Raw genomic sequence first — 25622 nt, 5'->3', positions numbered from 1 at the left:
GCAGACAGCTGCCTGTGAGGCTGTCACTGAGTGCTGCCACAGTGTATTTCTGTAAGCTTCAGGCTCCATCCATTTATCTTAAAAACCTGGAATGACTGGTCATGCACAATGGGAAGTGTATATACTGCTAGCAATTCCTAATGAGTCATTTTAAATTCTCAAGTCAAAAATACTGGATTTGGGGACAGGTCCTTTTTAAAAACAACTTTATTCAGTCTACTGAATGATTTACCAGTCTACTACACAGAAGAATTAACATTATTTTCAAGTAAAATGAAATTATGTTAAAAATTTATGGGTAAGGCAGGTGTTTTTTGCTTGAGTGTCAAACCTAAAATTTCACATCATAAATGTTAGAAGCACCTGTCAGCTGAGCTACTAATCTGTAAAGTGGAAGTTGTAGCATTGCCTTTTCTTCTTGTGTTATATGTGTGTTCACTGCGAATTCGTATAGAGATGGAGACTCTTCTTTCTGGGCTTTTCCTCTTAAATAGGAATATAAGCATTTATGGTCTTATGTGTTCACGTCTCCCCATCTCCCCTCCCTTTTCCAGTTGCCAGTGGCAGGCTTTTTGTTTCATGCAGGGCTATGAAGCTAACAATAATGTCCTCTCCCCCCACTTGTGTTCCTTTGCTTTAATTTTGAAAGAATTTTTCCCCCACACTCAGCCATCTATGGACTTGTATCCTTCGGGTCAACTAAGAATGTATTGGTCCCCCTCCCCCCCCCTTTTAACGTTTTATCATTTACCAGCACAACTTGTAGGGTGTTGAGCATCCAAACTGGTCAAAACATTACAGCCTATTCAATTAGTAGTGATAAAACTGTGTTGAGAGTTTGGATTAAGAGTCCCCTGTGCTTGTGCTGCTCTATGGCTGGTTGGACTTGTTTCCGTTTTGAAAATCAACCTGGCTCTCTCACTCCACGTAAGCAACTACAGGAACATACGCTCACATCCATCCCTAACTCACGGAGGCCTCTCGAGCTCCCTGAAGTGCATGTGTCCTGGCCCCACCCTCACCCGAATCCATGCCCACCTATGTTACTGAAGTTCAGGTGCCCAAGTGCTAACTCAGCATGTGTTCCTCTGGGTTTTAACTTGGATACCCTTTTCATTTTTAACTTTTATTGAAGTGCGGTGTGTGTGCAGAAATGTGTACAGATCATGAGGGTACAGTTCAGTGAATTTTCACAAACTGCATGTACATGGGCGTCCTCTTGATCATCAGATCAGGGCAGGGCACTAACAGCTCCGCTCAGGGCCCCCCACGCTCTCCGGGCGTCTCTGCGCTCCTTCCCCCGCCCGCCCTCCCTCCCCCCATCACTGTACTGATGTCTAACAGAAAGAATTACTTTTGCCCGGTTTTATATACCCTTTTACTTTAATTTAAAGGTCTTGGGAATAGGTTTGTTGTTTTTTCTTAAGTCAAACAGTTGGCCCTGCCCTACCCCTTGCTTCTTATTTATTCTGTCTATACTTTGTATCTGTCTGTACTTTATATCTGTTCCTGTCTCCTTCCCTCTTCCTTAACTGTGCGTTTCTTCTAACCTAAGAATGCCTTTTATGGGAAGGTACTCGGTACTTAGGGGTATCAAAGTTAGTATTTTTAAAGGTCTTGCTAATATGAATGCTGAGATTTGGAATTTATCTTCATCACAAAATAAAGTTTTAGAAAACTTGCAATTATGAAACAACACACTAACAGTTGTGTATCTTTATGCAGTCCATTACAATGATAAGGAAGAAAATTGTTCATTTTACTGGCCCTGATCAGAGAAAACAAGCAAATGCTGCTTTCCTTATTGGATGCTACATGGTAAGTGTTTAACTCCTTTCCTCATGTATTAGTGGAAATGCATACAACAGTGGTACCTCACCTTCGCCGTTGCAAATGCGAAATTATTTTTTCTAAGATGATGTTTTGATTTTTTTCCAGAGGAATATGTTTTGCTTTTTAAAAATTGACCAGTTGAGGAGGCTGCCCATATGCAGGGACAGGGGCATTGGGAAGACCTCTGTCCTTCATGTTCCTTTCGCTGTGAACCTAAAGCCGCTTTTAAAAAGTCTGTTAAAAAAAATTGACCAGCTGTTATGCACTTAAGATTAGAAAATAATGCCCTCAGCCCAGCCGGCATGACAAACTGGTTGAGCGTCAACCTATGAACCAGGAGGTCATGGTCTGATTCCCCAGGTCACGGCACATGCCCAGGTTGTGGGCTCGATCCCCATGTGGGGCGTGCAGGAGGCAGCCAGTCAATGATTCTTTCTCATCATTGGTGTTTCTGTATCTCTTTCCCTCTCCCTTTCTCTCTGAAATCAATAAAAATATATATTTTTAAAAATTAAAATACACCAAATGAGGTAAGAGTGCTTTATAGTTTGAATACAAGTTTTTCCTAGCTAAGGTGTGGTTCTAAGATTATCTTCATCCTCATCAGAAGGTCTAGCAGGAGAGCGCGGTGTGTCAGTGTTGTAGGAAGTGGGTAGCATTCTCCCTAGTTTACACAGGCATTGAGTGGTTGTCTATTGGGCCACTGGACGTGTGTATTGTTAGGTCCGAGAGAGCCCAGGATCGGATACATGCAGACGTGTGATGAGATAATGGACTCTCCCTGGCATTTCTAACAGATCAGCGTGCCAGACACAGATACTGGCTTCCCCACGACCCCCACACAGATACTGACTCCTTCCTGAATACCTTGCTGACCCCTGCAGCTGAAACTTCCTCAGCTGAATACCTCAGCTCATGTCCCCGCCCCTCACCCAACCGCAGTATAAAAAAAGCGCCCCCTCCCTGTTGGCATGAATCCACGTGCCCTGTCTTTTGGGGGTACGTGGGTGTCCCAGGGACGCAGAATAAACCTTCCCTTTCTTTCTTTTCTGATATACTCGACTTTTTATTTCTTATGCAGCCTCCTGAGCCACCTAACCTAACATGTATATTTACACAGGAGTTATGAATTTCATTGATTTGTGAATATCATGGAAGATATTTGTGGGCTTATTATTTTGAGTCAGTTTTTCTCTAGCACCTAGATCAGCGGTTCTCAACCTGTGGGTCGCAACCCCTTTGGGGGTCGAACGACCCTTTCACAGAGATCACCTGAGATCATCGGAAAAAACATATATAATTACATATTGTTTTTGTGATTAATCACTACGCTTTAATTATGTTCAATTTGTAACAATGAAAATACATCCTGCATATCAGATATTTACATTATAATTCATAACAGTGGCAAAATTACAGTTATGAAGTAGCAACAAAAATAATTGTATGGTTGGGGATCACCACAACATGAGGACCTGTATGAAAGGGTCGCGGCATTAGGAAGGTTGAGAACCACTGGCCTAGATTTTGAGCCTCCCCTGTCCACTCCCTCCCACTCTTCCCCTCCCTTAACCCCCACCCCCCCACCCAGGGAACAGGGCCTCATCTTTTAGCGGTAGGGAAGCAGCTCCTCCATTCAGGGGAGAAGCACAGCGAGGGTGCTTCTGCCACCTCCACCCACCGAGGTGTAGTAATTACTCTCCTCGATTTAAAACACAAAGGGATTGTTTTTGTTCCTGAGATCAGTTCTTTCTTCCCTCAGCTTGTTACTTGATTCTGTCATGCTGCCTCCCTTTTAAAATACATATCTTTTCTGATGTATAGTTTGATAATGGGGAATTCACATTGATTAGACCAAAAGTTGGTGGTACTAGTTAAAATTTCACCTCAAAGTTGAATAATTTCTTTTTCTATGTCGAAACTAATTCACAGCAATGATCAAGGCCTTTTGGGGGTTGTTTTCCTATTTGTGCCCACAAAAGTGGTTGAGAAATAATTCTGAGGTAACTAAGTTCTATTATCATCGCTGCATTTGTGAAACACAGGCTGTAGAACGTGTCTAGCAGAACTTGATTTCTTAAGCTTCCCCAGGTGTGCTGCTGTTAGTTTGTTTTCCCACCTTTTCGGCTGTTGTGCCGAGCTGTAAAAACCTCCAGGGGGAAAGAGCCCACGCCAGTCCCAAGAAAAAGAGAGGATGGAGAGGGGGCTGTTGTAACGCGGGCATTTGCTCCCATTACTTGGCGAGTCACTGGGGAGAAACCCCAGGATTCGAGTAAACTGTGACAGCTTTACAGAAAAGGGGAGACAGCCAGAGTTTTGGGGTTTATAACAGATTACAGGGAACCCTGGCGAAGGGGTCCTGTCTTACACTGCCCAGGGGGAACCGGCGGGCAGAAGCCAGGGCGGGGAGCGTGCTCCGGAGCGGAACTGCAGAGCTCCTCCTGCGCTGTTTTTAGGCGGCAGTTTGTCTGGGGTTCGATGGGATGTCCCCAAGGGCGTTCCTGGGGAATCAGACCTGGTGACCTCAGTGTGAGGAAGCCCTGAGAGGGTAGCTGTGGGCATGGTGGGAACCAAGGGTTGTCAGAAAAGCAAAATTAAAACACTTGATCATTTTATAAATAAGACATTTATTTCTCTTCTTAAATTTTGTTGTTTTTACTGCTGATTAAAAACAATAACAACCCCTTGGAATCTTCATTGAACATTTGTTGGCATATTTGTTTGCAGTTTGGAGTTGGCCTTTTGACTTCAGATAAGTTTGTATTTTGATATTGTTAGATATAAACTCGGCCCAGGAACGTTAACTATCTCGTTGGCTTTCTCAGCAGTGCCGGCGGGGGCAGCATCCCACCTGGTAAATGGAAGGGGCCCCAGGCGCTGTGAGCAGGGAGGAGGAGGAGGGTGCGGCAGTGGGTTATTTTGGGCGAGGTCTTTTGAGGCAGATACTTCATTGATGCTGACCTGGACATTCCAGACGGATGGGTTTAGAACTTCACTCCTGGGACGGCCGAAACTGCAGTTGCGCTAGGTATGAAGTCTTAGTGCGGCTTAGCAACTCTGACTCCATTTTGGGCCTGTTGTTTCTTTTTCATATCAGGCAAAGTTAATTTGGGGGGGGGGGGAGTTTATATATTTTTGGATTACAGATCTTTTCAGGACTTCATGCTCTCAGGTTAGCACTGATTTGATTGGTTAGGAAAGTGCCAGGTAAGCCTTTTGGACACCCACTTAAGTTCATTCCTGGCCCAGCTAGAGGCCAGCTTGGCAGGAGGAGTACAACTCTTGGCTGTAGCAAGGGTCGCTGCAGCCATGAAGGGCAGGCGAACGCGGGAGCATGGAACTGTAATGATGCTAGCGGGGAAACGGGAGGGAAACATTAAGAAAAGGAAATAGTAGCAAAGGAGTGTCGAGATGTAATGTGGATACCTCACAAAATTGACATCAGAGTAAGTACGTGAAGGTTTTGATCTGATTGAATCCACTGACTAGAAATTTGTAGTGAGATGATGAGAATTCTCCTAAAAATTTATCTTCAGCCTTGACAACTTTTTCAGGAGTTGTTGAGGAATTTTGGAGTCAGTAAGGCTTTTTAGTGATTGCCTAGAGGACTGGGGGGGAGGGGGATAATGTTAAACAGACAAAAAAGCTGGAGAAGAACTGTTGAGAAGTCAATTCCAAGTGACTTACTAGTTTAGTTAGTATTCTGCCTTTCACACTCTGGGCCTCCCAAAGGAATGATGCTCCCTTCATCCTCCCGACTCGAAAGGCCCTAACGGGGCGTGGAGGGGGCATGAGAGTGAAGCACCAGCCCTTCTATTCATTTTATCCTTAAGCACGAGCTTGGGCTTTACATGCCGACACTTAAAATGGGGTTGACATGCCATGCTCGCCGGGGCTTTTGCCACGTGGCAGGCGCCACCCGTGGTGTAAGAAGTGAGAGGAGCAGCTGGGCTGCTCATTGGTCTTCCGTGTCTTTCCAGGTATCGCACTTGATGTGGCCTCGTAAATGGATTTATCAACTACCTCAAATAGTAGAATCTTTGGTATCAAATTAGCGTGAAACTAAAAGTCTTTTTTAAAATATATATATATATATAATTGATTTTTTTACAGAGAAGAAGGGAGAGGGATAGAGAGTTAGAAACATCGATGAGAGAGATTGATCAGCTGCCTCCTGCACGCCCCCTACTGGGGATGTGCCCGCAACCAAGGTACATGCCCTTGACCGGAATCGAACCCAGGACCCCTCAGTCCACAGGCCGACGCTCTATCCACTGAGCCAAACTGGTTCGGCGAAACTAAAAGTCTTTTGAATCACACTGTAAAAGAGCTGAAGAACATAAAGGATAAGTGAAGTTTTCTTTTGCAAAAAGATGAGTGAACCATACCATTTTACAAAATAGTCAGTTTGTGATGAGACTATTGTGATAAGTCCGTGGCTGCTAACCGAGCTAGCTGTTGGGGTGGTGGTACTTAACCTGTCTTTTCAGATATGAAATCTTCAATGGAAAAGTAAGTTCTTTTCATAACAAATTCATGACTAAGAAAATATTTCACAAATAAAAGTTTGGAACTTTCTCATTTTGTTGTAAAAAAAAAAAGAAATGGCGTCATGTACAAAACCCATGTGTTCACTTAAGAAATTTGGGACATTTTACTTGAAAAAGAAACACCTCTTTTCTATTTATCAAGTAGGACACGTGCACATGTATGTGTGTATACCGTGCTTTGTGTCCACTGGTATAGTTCCATCACCTGCTCTTTTCAGTGAGTGATCTGTTCTTCGGTTTTAATACACGTTTCGCCATCTTTATACCCAAATTATATCCGTATTTCCCCTGTGAATCCAAAACATTCACGCCAATCCCCGACGCAGGTGGACGTGGTGGCTGCACTCCTGAGCTCTCTCACGTGGCCCCTTTTGCTAAGGCCGATTTATTGAAGGAACCATCCTTTTATCTTGTAGAATGTCCCACCTTTTGAATTTCTCTGCTTTTTTCTTTGTGATATTTTAAAACTTGTTTCTTCATTCTCTGTATTTTTTGTGAACTGCAAGTTGTATCTCTAGGCGTATGCATTAGGTAGTATACGTTGCATTACATCAGAAAACATAAAATACCCGACTTATCATTAGTGATGGTAAAAATGACCGCTGGGTTAGGTGCTAACCATCAGATCCCTTCCGTGTATGGTTTTCTCCTTGGGGCTTAAAAGTATTCTGTGTGGTATTATTTTGGATCTATCTGTTGCCTCCCATATGCACCCTAACTGGGGATCTAACCTGAAGCATAGGTATGTGCCCTGGCCAGGAATTGAACCCACAGCCTTTGGATGTACTGGACGACGCTCCTGCCAGGATGGCTGGCTTTCTGTTATGGGATTTAGCTTTCCCTCATCCAGTTGGGGCTCTCTGGTCACCCTGTAACCAAAATTTCTACTGAAAAGACAGAATGAATGGTAATTTCCCTTCAATTACCAGTTTCCAAGTAAAGTGCTATATTAATAACCGTAAAACAAAATTTTACAGCCTGCTTTCTTTCTTTTAAGGAATGTAGTATTTTTTTTAATGTGTTTTTATTTATTTCAGAGAGAGGCACAGAGAGAGAGAGAGAAACATTGGCCAGCTGCCTCCTGCATGCCCCCTGTTTGGGGATCGAGCCCACCACCTGGGCATGTGTCCTGACTGGGAATTGAACCTGGGACCTCCTGGTGCATGGGACAACACTCAACTAATCTGCACCACTAGGCTACAGCCTGCTTTGAAATCATCCAAACAAAGTATTAGTGGGTTTTGAACTCATTTGGTAAACATCTTGAAAATGTGCAAGCACTTTCCCATTAGTTTTTAAGAACATCTCTGCGCACTTGGGAAGTTGGAAATTCACTAACCAAATGCACATCATTTGTGAGTGGGATTAGAAAAATGAGTGTAATCATTCCTGCATTTTTATTTATACATCATTTATGGTCAACTGTCTTTTTTTTTAATATATTTTTTATTGATTAAGATATTACCTATGTGTCCTTATCCCCACATTACCCCCTACCCCCCCCCCCGCTCATGACCTCACCCCCCTTCTTTCCCCCCCCCCCCCCCCCCGTTGTCCGTGTCCATGGGTTAGGCCTATATGCTTGCATATAAGTCCTTTGGTTGATCTTTCCCCCTTACCCCCACCCTCCCCTACCTTCCCTCCAAGGCCCGACAGTCCAATCAATGCCTCTCCATCTCTGGATCAGTCCTTGTTCATCAGTTTATGTTGTTCATTATATTCCACAAATGAGTGAGATCATGTGGTATTTATCCGCTCTCCAGTTCCATCCATGCTGTGGCAAATGGTAAGAGCTCCTTTTTCTTCTTCCTCTTCTTAAAGAATACCTTTCAGCATTTCATATAATGCTGGTTTGGTGGTAATGAACTCCTTTAGCTTTTTCTTATCTGTGAAGCTCTTTATCTGACCTTCTATTCTGAATGATAGCTTTGCTGGATAAAGTAATCTTGGTTGCAGGTTCTTGCTATTCATCACTTTGAATATTTCTTGCCACTCTCTTCTGGCCTGCATGGTTTCTGTTGAGAAATCAGCTGACAGTCGTATGGGTACTCCCTTGTAGGTAACTGACTGTCTTTCTCTTGCTGCTTTTAAGATTCTCTCTTTGTCTTTTGCTCTTGACATTTTAATTATGATGTGTCTTGGTGTGGCCCTCTTTGTGTTCCTTTTGTTTGGGGTTCTCTGTGCTTCCTGGACTTGTAAGTCTATTTCTTTCACCAGGGAGGGGAAGTTTTCTGTCATTATTTCTTCAAATAGGTTTTCAATATCTTGCCCTCTCTCTTCTTCTGGTATCCCTATAATTCTGATGTTGGTACGCTTGAAGCTGTCCCAGAGGCTCCTTACACTATCTTCATATTTTTGGAATCTTTTTTCTTTTTTCTTTCTCGGTTGGGTATTTTTTGTTTCTTTGTATTTCAAATCTTTGACTTGATTCTTGGGATCCTCTTGTCTGCTGTTGGATTTCTGTATATTATTCTTTATTTCAGTCAGTGTATGCTTAATTTCTAGTTGGTCCTTTTTCATATCTTCGAGGGTCTCACTAGATTTCTTGAGGGTCTCACTAAATTTATCAGCGGTTTCCATAAAATTCTTGAAAAACCTTATAAATGTGGTTTTGAACTCTATATCCAGTCGTTTGCTTTCCTCCATTTCTGTCATTTGTGACCTGTTTCTTTGTCTCCGCATTTATTTATGCTTCCCTGTGTTGGTGGAGTGGTTTTGTGTGCTAGGTGTCCTATAGGGCCCAGTGGCTCAGCCTCCCCCGTTACCTGAGGTGGACACTCTTGGTGCACCCCCTTGTGGGCTTTGTGCACAGTCTTGTAGTTATGCCTTGATTGTTGTAGGATCACTGGGAGGAGTTGACCTCCAGGCCAATTGGCAGTGAGAATCGGCTGTGTCTGTAGTGGGAGAACTTCTGTGCTGAAGACACCCCTCTGGGGCAAGACTTGCTTCAGTGGGGCTTTGGTGCTCACTGAGTCTGCCCCCTGGGTGTGTCCCTTATGGATCTGAGGAGTTGTAATCCGGATGGTCCCCCTCTGACCACTGGGTACACTGGCTCTTGGAGGATACCCAGCAGGAGCTATGAAGAGAACTGCAGATTCCCCGTCCTTTTTTGGAGTGTGGAGGTGCCCTGACGAGGCCCAGCTGTGAAGCAATGCAAGCTGCTGTGGGGCCTTGGGCCTTCTCTTGGAAGTTCTGGGTCTGTGGCCCAGCTGCAGTTTGTTAGGTAATTTTCAGGTTGCAAAGGGCCAGGGCATTCATATACAAAAGCCTCTGCCACAGCCTGGGTGGGGCGGGGTCTCAGGGAATCAAAGGGCGGAGCAAGGAACTATGGTGGATTCTCAGCCCTGCCCTAAGGGGCCGTGCGCGTCTCAGTGTCCCGATAATTGCTGTAAGCACCTCTGAGGGAAAGCCGCCCCCAAGTTCCGAGTTCTGCCCGCTACCAGACAGTCCAGTTTCTCCCCGAACGAGTCCTGGGTCCCCAGAGACTTCCCGGAACCGGAGTTCAGAGCAGTCGGGAGCTTGTGACTCCCTCCCGATTCAAAAAGACAGCCGAGTCCTCAGGTACCAGCCCCTTTCCACGCACTCTTGAGCCTCCATACCTTTGCACTTTACTTCCGCAGCTCCTGACCCTCAATGTGCTTTTCTCTTTCCTTCTAGTTGTAGAATTTCCACTCCACCAGCCCTCCTGTAAGTTCTGGACGATGTCCGTTCTGTCCCTTTATTGTGTTTCAAAGTTGTTGTAGGAGGCAGCAATCTCGGCGTTTCCCTATGCCGCCATCTTAGTTTCTCCTATCTTTTTTTAGTTATAGCACACATTAAATTCAAGAATTGAAATAGCTGAACTTACAACTAGGCTTTAAATAAAAAAAATTTTAAATGAAGCATATCAATCACATTAACTGTTACATTTATTAATATTTAGGGAACAAAAGAGGTTCTTTTTTTCTTTCTGGTTAATCCTCACCTGAGGATATTTTTCCATTGATTTTTAAAGAGTGGAAGGGAGGGGGAGAGACAGAGAGAGATATCGATGTGAGAGAGACACATCGATTTGGTTGCCTTCTGCATGCGCCCCGACTGTGGTCGGGGTCAAGTCTGCAACCGAGGTACGTGCCCTTGACCGGAATCAAACCTGAGACCTTTCAGTCTGTGCAGGCCAATGCCCTATCCACTGAGCCAAATCAGCCAGGGCCAGAGGGGTTCTTTAGCACAGTCACGATGTACAAATATTCATTTTAGAAATAATTGTAACTATTTTTCTCTTAAAATTTTTATGTGTCCTTTAAATGGAGATGGTGTGCTATTGTACTGGTAGATACAAACATTAATTTCTAGTTGTATAAAAATTGTTGGGAAGAGGCCACTGGATGAAGCATAGGGGTTTAGGTTCAGACTGAGCTGACTTTTAATTTTACTTACTGTGTAACAACTGATGCAAAAAATAGCATTTGACAAAATCCAATACCCTTTCCTGATAAAAACTCTAAGCAAAGTGGGAATAGAGGGATCATACCTCAATATAATATAAAGCCATTTATGACAAACCTACAGCCAACATCATACTCAATGGGCAAAAACTAAAACCATTTCCCCTAAGAACAGGAGCTAGACAGGGATGCCCACTTTCACCACTCCTGTTCGATATAGTACTGGAAGTTCTAGCCATAGCAATCAGACAAGAAGAAGAAATAAAAGGCATCCAAATTGGAAAAGAAGAAGTAAAACTGTCGTTATTCACAGATGACATCATATTGTACATAGAAAACCCCAAAGATTCCATCAAAAAACTACTAGACTTAATAAATGAATTCGACAATGTAACAGGGTACAAAATTAACATCCAGAAATCTATGGCTTTTTTATACACCAATAATGAACCTACAGAAAAGAGCAACTAGGCAAACAATCCCATTTACCATTGCAACAAAAAGATTAAGATACGTAGGAATAAACTAAGAAGATAAAAGACCTGTACTCAGAAAACTCCAGGATGTAGAAGAAAGAGGTAGAGGAAGACATAAATGAAGCATATTCTGTGTTCATGGATTGGCAGAATCAACATCATTAAAATGTCCATACCCAAAGCAATGTACAGTTTCAATGCAATCCCTATTAAAATACCAACGGCATATTTCACAGACCTAGAACAAACTCTCCAAAAATTCATATGGAATAAAAAGACCCCGAATAGCCACAGGTATGTGCCTTGTCCCTGAATGGAACCAGAAGCCTTTTGGTACACAGGACATTGCTCAGCCAACTAAGTCACTCCAGCTGGCCCTGATTTTATTTCAGGCAGAGTATCTTGTACAAATTAAGCATTCAGTAAATAGCCTTTTTCTTTTTCCTTCTTCTGTCTACCATTACTATAACAAATCAGATTTCTGTAAAAAAAAGAAAGTTAACATTTTATATTACTGGTTATCAATTTTGGTTCCATCTTACTGTCCCAACATTTGTATTTTCCTGCAGATAATCAGTATTCAGTTCTTCTGTAGGTCAATGTACTTTTGACAGCTAGCCTGGGAAATTAACCATCGCTTCTAACATTTTTCTGTGGTTAAAGCATTCTGAGTTTAAAAGACACAGCAAACTGTTGTTTTCAAATTTGCTTTCATCTAACGGTTCCTAGGTTACTTTAGTAAAGTGTTTATGTTATTATTATTAAATATGTTTTTAGAGGAAAAGAGAGAAACATTGATCGGCTACCTTCTATATGCTCCCCAACTAGGAGTTGAACCCGCAACCTTTTGGTGTCTAGGACTCCGCTCCAACCAACTGAGCCACTTGGCCAGGGCCTTAACTTAATATTTAATGATGATCTTTTGAACCTGTGGTCCACTTTTTCATGATGATTTAATTACTTTGGACTCGGATCAGTCAGTGCTGGGTTAAGGTGGCTGGTGGATACAGGAATCACTTGAGAAGTTAAAACAAGGGGAACAGAAGGGAGAGGATCTGGAAACAGTGGGTAAAAATCCAGTTTAGCAAACAGCAGTCGAGACTGGGCAACAGAGTCTGGAGGACAGAACCAGGTGGACAGCCAGAGTCTTTGTAAACACCCATCCCGGGCAAACCCTCCCTGAGTGCCTGAACGGCGGGTTGAACAGCAACCAGGCAGCTGTAAAAGAACCAGGCGCCAGGGAGCCTGAGGTGAGGTGCATGGGAGCCCCGGAGAGGGGCAGCGTCCCTGGGGCTCTGCCCGAGCACAGGCCTGCGGTGGAGGCAGCTGGCTGCCGTCGGTCCCGTTCATCACAACTCCCTTCACCCTGGTGCGCCGGCCTGACCTTCAGCTGCTGCATGGGGCACTTGCGGGTGGTGCTAACTCAGGAAGGAGTGAGGAGCAGTGGCCCTCTGACCACATGTGCTCTTTGGTTGCAGACCTGTTAAGCTCTGGAGTTTGGATGCCCCTCTTGTTTCCGTGTTGTTGAAGGTAGCTGGTTTCTTGTCTATAAATAAGGCCGGAGCAGCAGGCCCTCTCCCGTCAGTCACAAGCAGTGTGATCGTGAGTGAGCAGGCAGCACCGAGGCCGGACAGTAGCAGCCTGCCAGTGTCACGTGACTCGGAGTGTTTCTAAATAGCGGTTTGTTTTTCCCATGTTTAAAAATTAGGAGATTTGATTTTTTAAAATTAAGATTTTTTTTGTCTTAAAAAAATGTCTCCACCAATAAGATAGTATATCCTGTGCACTTTTCCTCCCGGCAGTTCCTCACATCTGTGAGCTGCCTGGCCTTGGGAAATAAGTGTTTGCCACTCCAGGCATCCAATTTCCTTTTATCTAAATTGGGAGTCACTGTACAGATGTACTAGATATGTATCTATACTAATAAAAGCCTAGATGGCGTCACACCCTCGCACTCAACGTCATCACAAGATGGCTGCCGCACGGTGGAGGCGTGACCTAGCAGCTGCTCCATGAGGTGAGGCCTGGGGGTACCATGGCTCCGCACGCACGGTGCAGAGGAGGCCGGTCCTGGTAGAGGAGGGGGGTCGCGGCAGGGGAGGGCAGTTGTGGGCAATCAGGCCCACAAGGGAGGACAGTTGGGGGCGATCAGGCCAGCAGGGGAGGGCAGTTGGGGGCTATCGGGCCGACAGGGGAGAGCAGTTGGGGGCGATCGGTCTGGCAGGGGAGCGGTTAGGGGCGATCAGGCTGGCAGGCAGAAGTGGTTAGGGGCAATCAGGCAGGCACGATACCATCAGGTCCTTGTCATGTGATCTGGCCGAGTGCCCTCACGGAATGATAGCTTGGTTTCCCTGGGTCTGGAGTGAGGGGTCCATGAGGAAGCAAGGCAGAAGCCACAGTGCCTTTTATGATCTAGCCTCCAAATCAGACTTGGCCATTACTAACTACAACATAAGTTGCTTAGACAGAGACAACCAATCATGGTGGGACCCATGAGGGTGGAAATGCCAGGAGATGGGCATTACAGGGGCTGTCTTGGAAGCAGGCTACACAGCTGTTTAATGTCCCTCTTGTTCACCATTTGTTGCTTCCTATTTTTGGACAGCAGTGTGGAATCCGAGTGGCCATTCTATATGCATGGCTACTCATGAAAATAGACCAAAAGAATTTGAGACACCACTTAGCTTCCAAATTGTCAGGAACACTGTGATGTTTCATAGAATTGCATTGATTTTAAGTTTACTGACTTGAGAATTTGTGTTAACAGAGGAGCCATTTATAGGATTTTTCTTAAGCGACAAATTTAGAATAGTTTCATTTGGGGGAGGCCTTTTGACTAGGAAAGCAGGTGAATGGGTGTAAAATTTAAAATGATAGATTGTTAGCAAATATTTCTTTGATAGTTGTATCTTAGTTTTTTGAGGCTGCTATTAACAAAATACCAGACTGGGACACTTAGAAACAACAGAACTGTACTCCTCACGGCCTGGAGGCTGGGAGTCAGGTCAGGGTGACGTGTGCTCTGCTGAGGGCTCTCACCTGTGGGAGAGGGCAGGTCTCTCTGGAGCCTCTTTTGTAAGCACCAGTCCCATCTATGAGGGCTGCACACTTCACAGCTAAGTCCCTCCCAAAGGCCTCGTGTACTAATACTTAGGATTTCAACATATGAACTGGCGGGGCACACACACATTCTTACCATAGCATTATGTAAATAGACTTATTATCTATTCATATACAGGCATTCCTCAGCTGAATTTTGTTTGGTTTTTTCCTTCTCTTTCTCATTCTTATTCATTTTCTTTGGTTGTATTTGTCCCAACTGGATTTAAAAGCTACATTTTTTAAAGTTCATCATTAGGATGTTTCCTCATAGGAAAAATTATTATATTATTGTCTTTTTTGAGTTGAACTTGTGTTCCAAGGCTAACCCACAATAATTTAATGTACTAGAGACTATTTTTGTTTTGGAAGTTAGAAGGAAATAATGCCATTGCAGTGTTAGTAAAGAGCAAAACCAAAGAAGTGCATTCTTGGGCAGGAGGAATTATCATTAATCTGGTGCTTAAGGAAAACTTTCTGTAATTTGAGAGGCCTTATTAGACAATTAGAGAAAATCAGAAAGAGGTCTCTGGATTTCATCGAACTAATTTACTTAAATTATGTGTGTACACACACACACACACACACACACACACACACACACACGAGCCCTATTCTCACCTGCTAGGAAGTCCCCAAGTAGAACGAAGAAAAGACTGATGTTATCTAGTAAGTCCTAGAAGAGAAAGGAAGCATGTTGAAAACTAGAAGAAAATGAGGAAATTGGAGCAGGGGCTGGATTAAAATTTTTTTATTAAAAGATTTGTGCTCAGCTGGCATGGCTCAGTGGTTGAACGTCAACCTATGAATCAAGAGGTCACAGTTAGTTCGATTCCTGGTCAGGGCACATGCCTGTGTTGCGGGTTTAATCCCCAGTGTAGGGCGTGCAGGAGGCAGCTGATCAATGATACTCTCTCATCATTGGTGTTTCTATCTCTTTCTCCCTCTCCCTTCTTCTCTGAAATCAGTAAAAATATTTTAAAAAAATAATTGTTTTACTGTTTTTTCAAATAGTAATAAATTAGAAAGTTAATTGCTAGGTTGATGCTTAAAAGATGTAAATGTGGAGAAAGTAATACATAGACAAATAGAAAATGTTGAGTGAGATTAGATCTTGTGGTTAATTCATGATAAATTGTAATCTTGTATGAGTCAGTAATAGTATAATTGAAAATTTATCTGATACTGGATAACAAAGCAATTCTTGGAATTGAGGTATTTGTAGTGCCTTCTGTGGGTTCGTACACTGCTGCAGGTAAATGTTAGAAATTCTGAATAGTGAGTCATAGTTTTGTATTCTTTTTAGAGTAAATGGGATGAAATCATATTGAGAAACAGGCTATACATTGGAGAAATTTTCCATTTATGAGTCTTAAAACTGAAAATTGATAAAATATTATCTGGAAGCTAAGGGGACATGTCCTCTTAATTTCAAATATCCTTGCTGGGTCTTGGATTTTTATCATTTCTCTTAGTCCAGTGATATATTTATATCAGCTTTTTATCAATTATTTTAAAATTTCCTTTACATTGATTTAAGTTTGGTGAATCAGAGCCCATGTGGACGATAGTGGACTAACCACGAGAACTACAATGAAACATAAGATACGGATCCGCACTTCAGAGTGCTCACCATTTGCGGCGGGAACAACTCATGTATAATAAGTAATGGAGATAAAACTTTTGTAACTTTTTCAGTGAGTTCTTTTTGCTACAGAGAATTTAAAGTGTTTTATGTAAAGCTACAATAAGCGTTAGAATGGAATCTGATATTGGTGATATATGTGCAAATCTAATGCTTGCAGCCTCCTCCCGCCTCCACACAGGGATTGGAAATGCCCTGCCCTGCAGGAAGGTTGTGCGCTGGAGAAGCACCTGTGCCTTCAGCCCTGGCCGCTGTGGCTCAGGTGGTGGGAGCGTAGTCCATGCGCCGAAGGGGCGTGGGTTTGCTTCCTGTCAGGGTACGTGCTCAGGTTTCGGGGTGCATGCAGGAGGCAGATCTATGTTTCTCTCCCTCCCTCCCTCCCTTTCCCTCTCCCTACCTCTCTCTAGAATCAATGAAAAGAATATCCTAGGGTGAGGATTTTTTTTTTAAAAAAAAAGTTGTGTCTTCAGATAGAATGAGGGTCAGGAAGTCCTAGCAGACTTAATGGGGTGGGGTTACTTATTTAGAGGGATGCCAGTGAAATGCTCGAAGTTCCTAGAGAGGAGGAAGGGAGAATGATCCTGGTAAAATACTCTGCAACACCAGAAATGAGGAGACGGTGGAATAACATCTATAAAGTATTGCGGGAAAGGGACCGCAGACCAAAAACTGCATAAAACTGTATACATAGTAAAAAATGCCGGGGCAGAAAACAAGGCATTTTTGGAAAATGCAAGGAACACCAGCTGTGGATCTCGAATGGGATAGACTCTACTTGAAGTGCTCTAGGAGATGAAAGCTGAAACGCAACGTTCTCTGGAAGGTAAAGGAAGCGGTGTGGTTTCACAGGAAGTCTGTACAGAACGATGAGTGGTTACGTCTACTGGGTGGCGTTAATCAAAATCTTTGTTCTGCTTTTGTGCCCCTTTCCACCCATCCCTGTCCCAGTCCACCCCCCGACCCCATTCCCCACACACCTCTGTACTGTCACTTCAGTGGGTGTTTAGGAAGCATGCGCTCTGTCTAACATCCTGACCTAGAAAATCTGTTTTCATTTATTTGTTTAAATCACTGTAGGGTTTGTTTGTTTGTTTGTTTAAATTGATTTTTAGGGAGGGGGAGAAACATCACCCATGTGAGAGCAGAGCATCACCTGGCTGCCTCCTGCACGCCCCCTGCTGGGGATTCAGCCTGCTACCCACGCATGTGTCTGACTGGGAATCGAACCGGCAACCTTTCGGCACTCGGGAGGATGCCCAACCAGCAGAGCCACACTGGCCGGGCTAGAAAATCTGCTTTTAAATTTCTCTACTTCCCGCCACAAACGGCTCATGTAGGTCACGGCTCTGATTGCAACAACAGAAACAGGCTGTGGCAGATTTAAACAAAAAGGGATTCACTGGCAGGGCTGGGTGACGGGGGCCCTTGGGAGCCTGGGAACAGGCTCTGTCGGCCGCGAGAAATGGTACGGAGCTTGGCAGCGACAGCACTGCGTCTTCATGTGGAAGTAAATTGCCCTTCTCTTCCTTTCCAATGTAGGTTATATATCTGGGGAGAACTCCAGAAGAAGCATATTCAATATTAATGCTCGGCGATACAACCTACATTCCTTTCAGGTAAATATGAGATGATATGGTAGGTTCATTTAAGCAGGCCCTTGCCAGGAATACGGGGGGGGCGGCGGTTTCTGCAAAAGGCAGGCCTGGGAAACAGTCATGTCGGGGCGGGCAGGTAACCCGTGGGCGAGCCTACTCAGTGGGTACACGGTTGGTCTTTCGTTGTGGGGCTGCCCTGTGCATTGTAGGGTGATCGGCAGCATCCCTGGCTTCTGCCCACTAGATGCCAGTGACAGCTCCACCCCACAACAAGTGTCAAAACTAAACAAGTGCTCGGGCATTGCCCAAGTCCCTGGAGTGTTTGTGGATGGCTCCACTGAGAACCACGCCCCCTGGTGGGACCGTCAGAGGAGGGTCCTGACTTAGGGCCCTCAAAGCTGGTGAGGAGTTTGGTTCCCGGGGATTAAGAAATAAATTTTCCCACTAGTTAATTTCTGGGGTAAAAATGAACCCTTTTCTCCTGGGGACAAGGCAGCAGAGGCCGTGGGTGAGGCTGCTGACGCGACATCGCTACTAGAAAAACCAAATGGCTGTGCGCAGAGCACCTCAATGAGCCATGTCTGTGCACGAAGGTGACGCCCCCATTCTCCTCTCACACTTACTGTATGATTGTGTTGCAGATCTTTGGGAAAAAACTCTTTTCTTTAAATCAGATTAAGCTCTGAAAGTTTTTCTACCTGTTTACCAAAATATTTGACTTAACCATATAATCTAAATAAGTGGTTCTCAACCTTCTGGCCCTTTAAATACAGTTCCTCATGTTGTGACCCAACCGTAACATTATTTTTGTTGCTACTTTAAAACTGTAATGTTGCTACTGTTATGAATCATAATGTAAATATCTGATATGCAGGATGGTCTTAGGCGACCCCTGTGAAAGGGTCGTTCGACCGCCAAAGGGGTCGCGACCCACAGGTTGAGAACCGCTGATCTACTTACATGGTGCTGAATGTGTAGTAAATGTGTGGAATAATTTTGCCTGTTGCCAGCTGTATGGATGATCTCAAGTATCGCATTCTTCCACTCGCAGGCCCGTAGGTTTAGGATTGTTGCATAAACCTCAAGTGCCTGGCTGAAGGCACGGGCTTTCCCGTGGAATGGGATCTGCCCTGATTGCGGACGAGCTTGGGGAGGCGTCTCCCTCACGTTCGGCAGCACCTCCTCCTTCAGTGACTTTGCAGGGCCAGCCACGGACGTGCTCCACGGAATAGAGTTGTGAGGACAGTCTGCCGTCCGTCCGACAGTGACCTGTTGCACTCAGCACTGTATATTAGTGTCTTAGTAAAGTAGCAGAATTACTCTGAACCCAGCGCCACCCCTTCCTCCTAGCCCACCATCACCGTAAATACTGTTATTGGAAGGGGTAGAAAGGGATGATGTTCTTTTCTAAACTGGAAAGTGCTCCATTTTCCTTCTCCGCCTAAAATATAATGGCAACCATGTGCTTCGTTTAGAAAAATGCTTGTATTTTCGGTCCCTGAGTGACAGGCACATCGATAAACAGTGACACTGGTGTTCTGCAGAGCGCTTCTTCGGCCTAGCCTCTGAGCGTCTATAAATGGGGTCATACAGTGTGCGTTTGGAGAGCTGGGATCTAGCTTTTTAAACGCTACTTAATGAAATGTATCTGTATTGTGGCAGGTACCTGCAGAGGATTCTTTTTCTTCTTACTACTTTCCTAATAGGAAGGAATGGAATAGCATTCCATTCAGTGACTTTGTCACAACTTACTTACATTGTCCTTTTGATAGGTACCTGGGTTCTCTGAGGTGTTGGGCTATTATGCACACAATATCCTGTGAAAGCTGTTATTCCTAAAAACTAGAACTTGACATTGTTTTGCAGTTTCTAAGCAAGACTCCATTGACTTGCATCCGATTTCCCAAGTTTGTTAAATGATCATAGTGCCAAGCCCCCTCTACCCACCACGGCTTACATCCAGATTTGTAGCTGCCATGTGCTGTTTTGAAGAAGCCTGACTGTTTGGGTGGGGAACGCGGTGTTGATGAACAGACATGAGTGGTTCTGTTGGCCATTCAGACAGTGCGACATGTGAGGCAGAACTGCCCCGAGCCCGGGTGAAAGCTTGTCAGATCATCACTGACTAGAGCCGTGATGGCGAACCTAGGACACGCGTGTCAGAGGTGACACGCAAATTCATTTTTTTGGTTGATTTTTCTTTGTTAAATGGCATTTAAATATATAAAATAAATATCAAAGCCCTAGCTGGTTTAGCTCAGTGGATAGAGCATCGGCCTGCAGACTGAAGGGTCCTGGGTTCGATTCCGGTCAAGGGCACATGCTTGGGTTGCAGGCTTAATCCCCAGTGGGGGCCATGCAAGAGGCAGCCAATCAATGATTCTCTCTCATCATTGATGTTTCTATCTCTCTCTCCCTCTCCCTTCCTCTCTAAAATCAATAAAAAATATATTTAAAAAAATAAATATAAAAAATATAAGTATTTGTTTTACTATGGTTGCAAAGACCAAAAAATTTCTATATGTGACACGGCACCAGAGTTAAGTTAGGGTTTTTCAAAATGCTGACACACCGAGCTCAAAAGGTTTGCCATCACTGGGCTAGAGCAAGGTTTGGCCCACAGTAGGTTCTCCAAAAACATGCATGGGATGCATGTATCACGTTGTCGCAAAGACTGAGTCAACGTGCCCTCCCTGGATTGGGTAGGAGCTGTCATTTGGTTAAGAAGACAGCATCCTGGCTGAGAAGGAGACATGACTAAACACTTCAGGACGTCACGGGACAGTTCACCCTATTTCCACTGATAATTTTGATTTAGAGGAAACTACTTCACTTTCTTAACTAGCTTCTCTTCCTTAAGACGTTGCTATTTCATGAGAAATTATTTCTGTGAAACAAGTATTTGTGTTGATTTTGTAGTCAGTGATCCTTAAACTGTACGTCGCTCACGGTCACCTGCCCCACCCCTAGACCTTCTGACCCTGCAGGTCCGGGGAGCCTGGGCCTTGGTATTTCTGACAGTTCGTGTGGCGCTGACGCCCCGGGTCCAGGGACCGCGCTCAGGATCGCTGCCCAGGCGCATTTTGCTTTTCTCCTTCCTGAATATTGTCAGTGAGCTGTTGGTAAAATGCAGACCTTTTCCGGCTTTAGAAGAGCAGCTTTTAAATTCCGAAGCTTACAACAGAGTGGGAGTTATAAGACGTGCGCCAGCCTCAAGCAGGCGGGCGTGCACATTCCTCCGTGACTCAGGCCAGGCCAGCCGGGAGCTCTGACACTGTGGGAGCTGAGAGGGACACCCTTCCTTTTCCTCGCCGTTAGTTTAATGCTGCACTAACCACCAACATTCTTAAGGTTTGGGCAAGAATTAAACAGCTTAAATGTGCAGTTTGATTTCTCAGGTTAGTAATGTTACAACTAAGGCGGGCAGTTGCCAGCTCCAGGAGCCACCGTTCCACAGAAGGACGGACCGGATGTGCATGCCGAGAGGCACGGTGGTTTGGCATGTCTAGGATGAGCATAACTACATTGATCTTATCTTAATTCCCCCGAGGTGCGCTTTGCAACGGCTCCGGGTAGTTGAAAGGAGAAGCGGGGGGCGTGGAGGAGCGCCTTATTTTTCTGGACAAGACCCTCACTGGTGTGGGAGCCGTGTAGTGACAGTGTTGCTGAGTGTCGGTGCAGCTCTGAGCCGAGTTATCTGCAAACTGACGTTAGCGCTTCCCAAGAGCAGAGTGATTCTGCTAAGGGTAGTTGATGCCCTAATCCCTGGGGTTTAGTAGTACTGTGTTCCTTTAAGGATCAGAAAGAAGTTGCCCAGTTAAATTGTTAAAAAGTGTAAAATTATAAAAGCATAATGAGAGGAGAAAAGTGTGTTTCAGCTTGCACCTAGTATCTCAGATACTACCTTCTTTTTCCTACTTGGATGCAGATATACACAAGTACATGTGTGCTTACATGCACACACACGCACAGAGATACATATATACAGAATCAAAAACCAGTCTTTCCTGGTAACAGTTTGATACTGTATTTTCTGTATTTTGGGGAGAAAATTCATATCCCTTGCCCTTTGGGGGCAGGGGTCCATATTGTTGATTGGTAACTCTCGAAGCTCAACCATCAAAGCCCAAGCTGATCCAGAGAGATCGTTGACAATTGAGGAAGTGGCCATTATTGATCCCTGTTTATAAAACGGTATCTACTGGAGGAGGTAGGAACGGCAGTAAAATTTATATCAGTGACTTTTATTTAAAAACCAAACAACAAATATTCTTCTCTCCCCCTTCCCCCTGGATCTTGCTCTGAGCACGTGTTTGGTTTTAAATCCTAGTCAGCTTTGTGTTGAGTAAATGTACTGCAGAAAATTAACTGAGCTGCGCATTTCAATGCTCTTGGGATTTCAGAGACGCTGCCTATGGGAGCTGCAATTTCTTCATTACCCTTCTGGACTGTTTCCACGCGGTGAAGAAGGTAGGTGACTGCGGACGCCCCCACCGTTGTGCTGGGGAATGGAGCACTGCCCAGGGAAGAAGACAGGTGTTCCCCCCAAAGACCTCCCACCATTTCCCCACTAACATGAGAAGGGCCCCCACTGAGGAAGTTTGTTCTGATTTGAGAGCATCTGCATGAGTGGAGAAGCCACCTGAGCAACAGTGGACAATCAGACAGTTAGGTAATTGGGTTCTAAATCCAGACTCGGCTTTGAGTGTGTTGTGACTTCAGAGAAAAACAGAATGGCAATAGTTTACTGATTTCCAACTTCCCTTTGACTTATGTGTTTGCATAAGATACATAAATAGGATTCCCACCAATCCTATTTACGTGTTTATAGCACAGTGTCATACATGTGGTTTTAAGTCTTCAAGCAGTCAATTTCCATTTCACAGGATTTGAATAGCCATTAGTTTGTACACTGATAGCCCATTAGTTAATATATAAAACCAAGTAGCTCACTACTGAAAAGCTACTTTAAAGTAGCGCTTGTGTTTTATAACCAGGCTGCTTGCTTTTCTCTGACACCAGGGGATACCCTGCATATCACATTCCAAAGAACAGGGTCCCCTGGAGTTAGGGGCACAGCGGACCCAATTGTAACCCTCACTCTCTTGGATGTCAGGAAGCAAAAGAAACTAGAACGTGAAGTCACTGAACTATGACTCAGTGACCTCTCGAGTGTTTATGGGATTGTATTTCCAGAGGCAAAAGGAACCCAGCTTGACTCTCTTGTATGCTGGAATATGGTGGCTTTTGAGAGTTTTGACAGAAATGTTGTGGATTAAGATGAGAGGACTAATTAGTATACAAAATCAGAGGTTGATTAGTCTACCTTTTCATTCTTTTGGGGTTCAGCCCAGCGCCTCTGTGAGGGGTGGAGGTGACTGAGGCAGCCCCCCACGCCTCGGTTTCGGCAGGTGATGGGCTCTGTCGGGAGAGGAGGCATGGCAGGTCTACATGATCCCTCCTGACTGAGTTACTACCCATCAGATGGACCCAGGAAGCTGCTAATGTTGGCAGGTTCACGGTCAGGACCCTGGGTCTCCCTTGTCTCATCTCCCACCACCTTTCAAAAAATAGCAGAAAAACTTTGAGGGCCTGAGAAATGGTCTGTAACAGTGAATAGCTGTCTGTCATTAATTCTTGCCTTAGTTTTTTTAAAATACGTTTTTATTGGTTTTTAGAGAGAGAGGAAGGGAAAGGGATAGAGGCATAGAACATCAACGAGAGAGAAATTTCATGATCAGCTGCCTCCTGCACACCCCCTACTGGGGATTGAGCCCAAAACCTGGGAGTCAAATGGGTGACTTTGTTTCTGGGTCGTCGCTCAACCATTGAGCCATACCGGCTGCACTTAGTTTTTTTTTTTATTTTGTTTTGTTTTTAGTCAGTTCTAATTAGCAACTGTAAGTCAAAGATTGCACTTTTCACACTATATTTAATTTTATTGAAGTCAACAGCTTCTGATTTTCAATTTAAGCATTTGTTTGTGACTGATTTAGAATATTGTGTGCCTGAAACATTTAAAATGCTACTAGTGCTACTTCTAATGGGATCTCCTTATGAAATTCAAAGAATAGAAATTTCCTATAAACTGCATCTTATTGTATCATTCTGTTAGGAACATCTCTGGTCCAAATATCATGACATGTATTGAGAATTTTGAATTCAAGGAAATAAAATTCCTCATGGATTTGGTCTTGGAGCTAGCATTTAAATAACTACACTTCATAAAATGAGGCCTTTTTCTTGGTATTGTAGCTTTCATATTTTTCATTGATAGTTCAGTACTTTAAATTTTGAAAACTGGGTTTGTAAAAGTCACCCCTAGTTTTTGCTGTTTTCTATTTTTTTTTTAATTACATTTATTGGGGTGACATTAGTTAATAAGATTACCTTGTTGATCAAGAATTCTAGCTTACTTACTGCCTGGCTCCAAAACTGCTTCTTGGAAGCTGCCAGCTCGCCCTAGCCTCAGATCAGCTGCCTCCTGCACACCCCCTACTGGGGATTGAGCCCAAAACCTGGGAGTATAGGTCCTTTGCTCAGAGTATAGGTCCTTTGCTCATTTCACTTAGCATGCTCTGCCCACTGCAACCCAGAACGGAAAACTACGTGTGTGTTTTTTTTATTGAAAGAAGACATTTTTCTCCTCAAAATTTTGAATTTCAGTGTTTAATCTCTGGGCTGTAGAGGGAACAATAATCTCTTAACCCAAGAAGAATTCGAAAGCAAAACTATTTCTGAAGTGTGTGGGATTCGTTCGTGACAAATTAACCTTTCTTTCCTCTATCATCTGTGTAGGGGCCATTGAGTTCGTGCATTATATTTGAAGACTGAGTGGTGTAGATCTAATAAGTGGGATTACGTTGAAGGATTGATTTTTTTAGCTCTGCACAGATAGGATGATTGTGAAGGAAGATAAAATATCAAATCTCATTAAAGTAAATATTGATGTACTAGTAACTAGTTAGAACTAGTGGAGAGCCTTTATAAGACATATTCGAACGTAATCTGAATATAATAATGATTTTTGGAGGGTGCCTCCTGATATTAGGAAATTGGATTGGAAATCATTTACTATTTGCATCTTTGTTCTTAAAAGCTTTCCTTTGGATTTCAGGCAATGCAGTATGGCTTCTTTAATTTCAACTCATTCAGACTTGATGAATATGAACACTATGAAGTAAGTTTTCAAGTACATTGATTTTAATTCTGCTACTTATGTTTTCATTACTGACGTATCACTGTTTTTAAAAACACTGAGCAGTGTGGGTGTGCGTAGAGTGTGAGGGAGTCCCGCGTGATCCTCGCACGCAGCCCAGTTCCTATGGGCGTCTGCCCTCGGTGGTGCCTCCGTCCAGAGGGAAGGCCGCGCTCCCGCTGTTCCCTTCGCTTCAGTTTAAACATCTTTAGTAATGATGACTTCATCTGGTGCCTAAATGAGACCATGTTTGTAAAACCCTTAGCACAGAATCTGATGAGATGAATAGATAGCCATGGCATCGTCTAACTAACCTCTGGAAAATACGTTTTTATCACTACCGTTTGCAGAAGTCAGGACACTTCTGCTTGTGAATTTCACAACGTAAACACATATGGCTTAACTAAAAAAGGGAAGATTTATTGACTTTCACACGCAAAAGGCCAAGAGCATGACACATGACCAGATTCAGGTACTCACCACCAGAAATGGTGCTGGAGGGGCGCTGTGTCCGGGCTGGCCCTCCGGAGTGGTAACCACCAGCCACTGTGGCGGTCCCAGTTGCCGAACTCACCAGAAAAGGGCATCCAGGCTCCAGCGGGAGACCGGAGATCCTCTCCTTGGCCTGGCTTAGGTCATATCCCTCGCCCTCAACCTGCATGTTCCCAGCAAGGGAGGGGCCGGTGGGGGAGCATACCCGCTCCCCCAGGAGCTGCAGTGCCGGCCGCCCTGTCAGCCACACAGACCAAAAAAAGAAGAGTCCAGGCAGGCGAAACCACAGGTGTCCTCACACTGAAAT

The 25622-nt window shown here is 44.2% G+C and overlaps 1 protein-coding gene across 1 annotated transcript in view; it reads left to right on the top strand.

Moving 5' to 3' along the window:
• Positions 1 to 25622, top strand: part of CDC14B (cell division cycle 14B) — a 52115-nt gene that overhangs the window by 1240 nt on the left and 25253 nt on the right. The window contains exons 3-6 of the mRNA XM_081102902.1: positions 1726 to 1818; positions 17570 to 17646; positions 22029 to 22095; positions 24743 to 24805. Of these exons, the coding sequence (XP_080959028.1) occupies positions 1726 to 1818; positions 17570 to 17646; positions 22029 to 22095; positions 24743 to 24805 (300 nt within the window). The remainder of the gene's footprint in view (positions 1 to 1725; positions 1819 to 17569; positions 17647 to 22028; positions 22096 to 24742; positions 24806 to 25622) is intronic.

This window comes from Myotis nattereri, assembly GCF_964212035.1.
Source record: "Myotis nattereri genome assembly, chromosome: 12".
In the NCBI taxonomy this organism is placed as follows: domain Eukaryota; kingdom Metazoa; phylum Chordata; class Mammalia; order Chiroptera; family Vespertilionidae; genus Myotis; species Myotis nattereri.
Note: the sequence above shows the minus strand (reverse complement) of the source record. Positions and strands in the feature narration are given on the sequence as shown.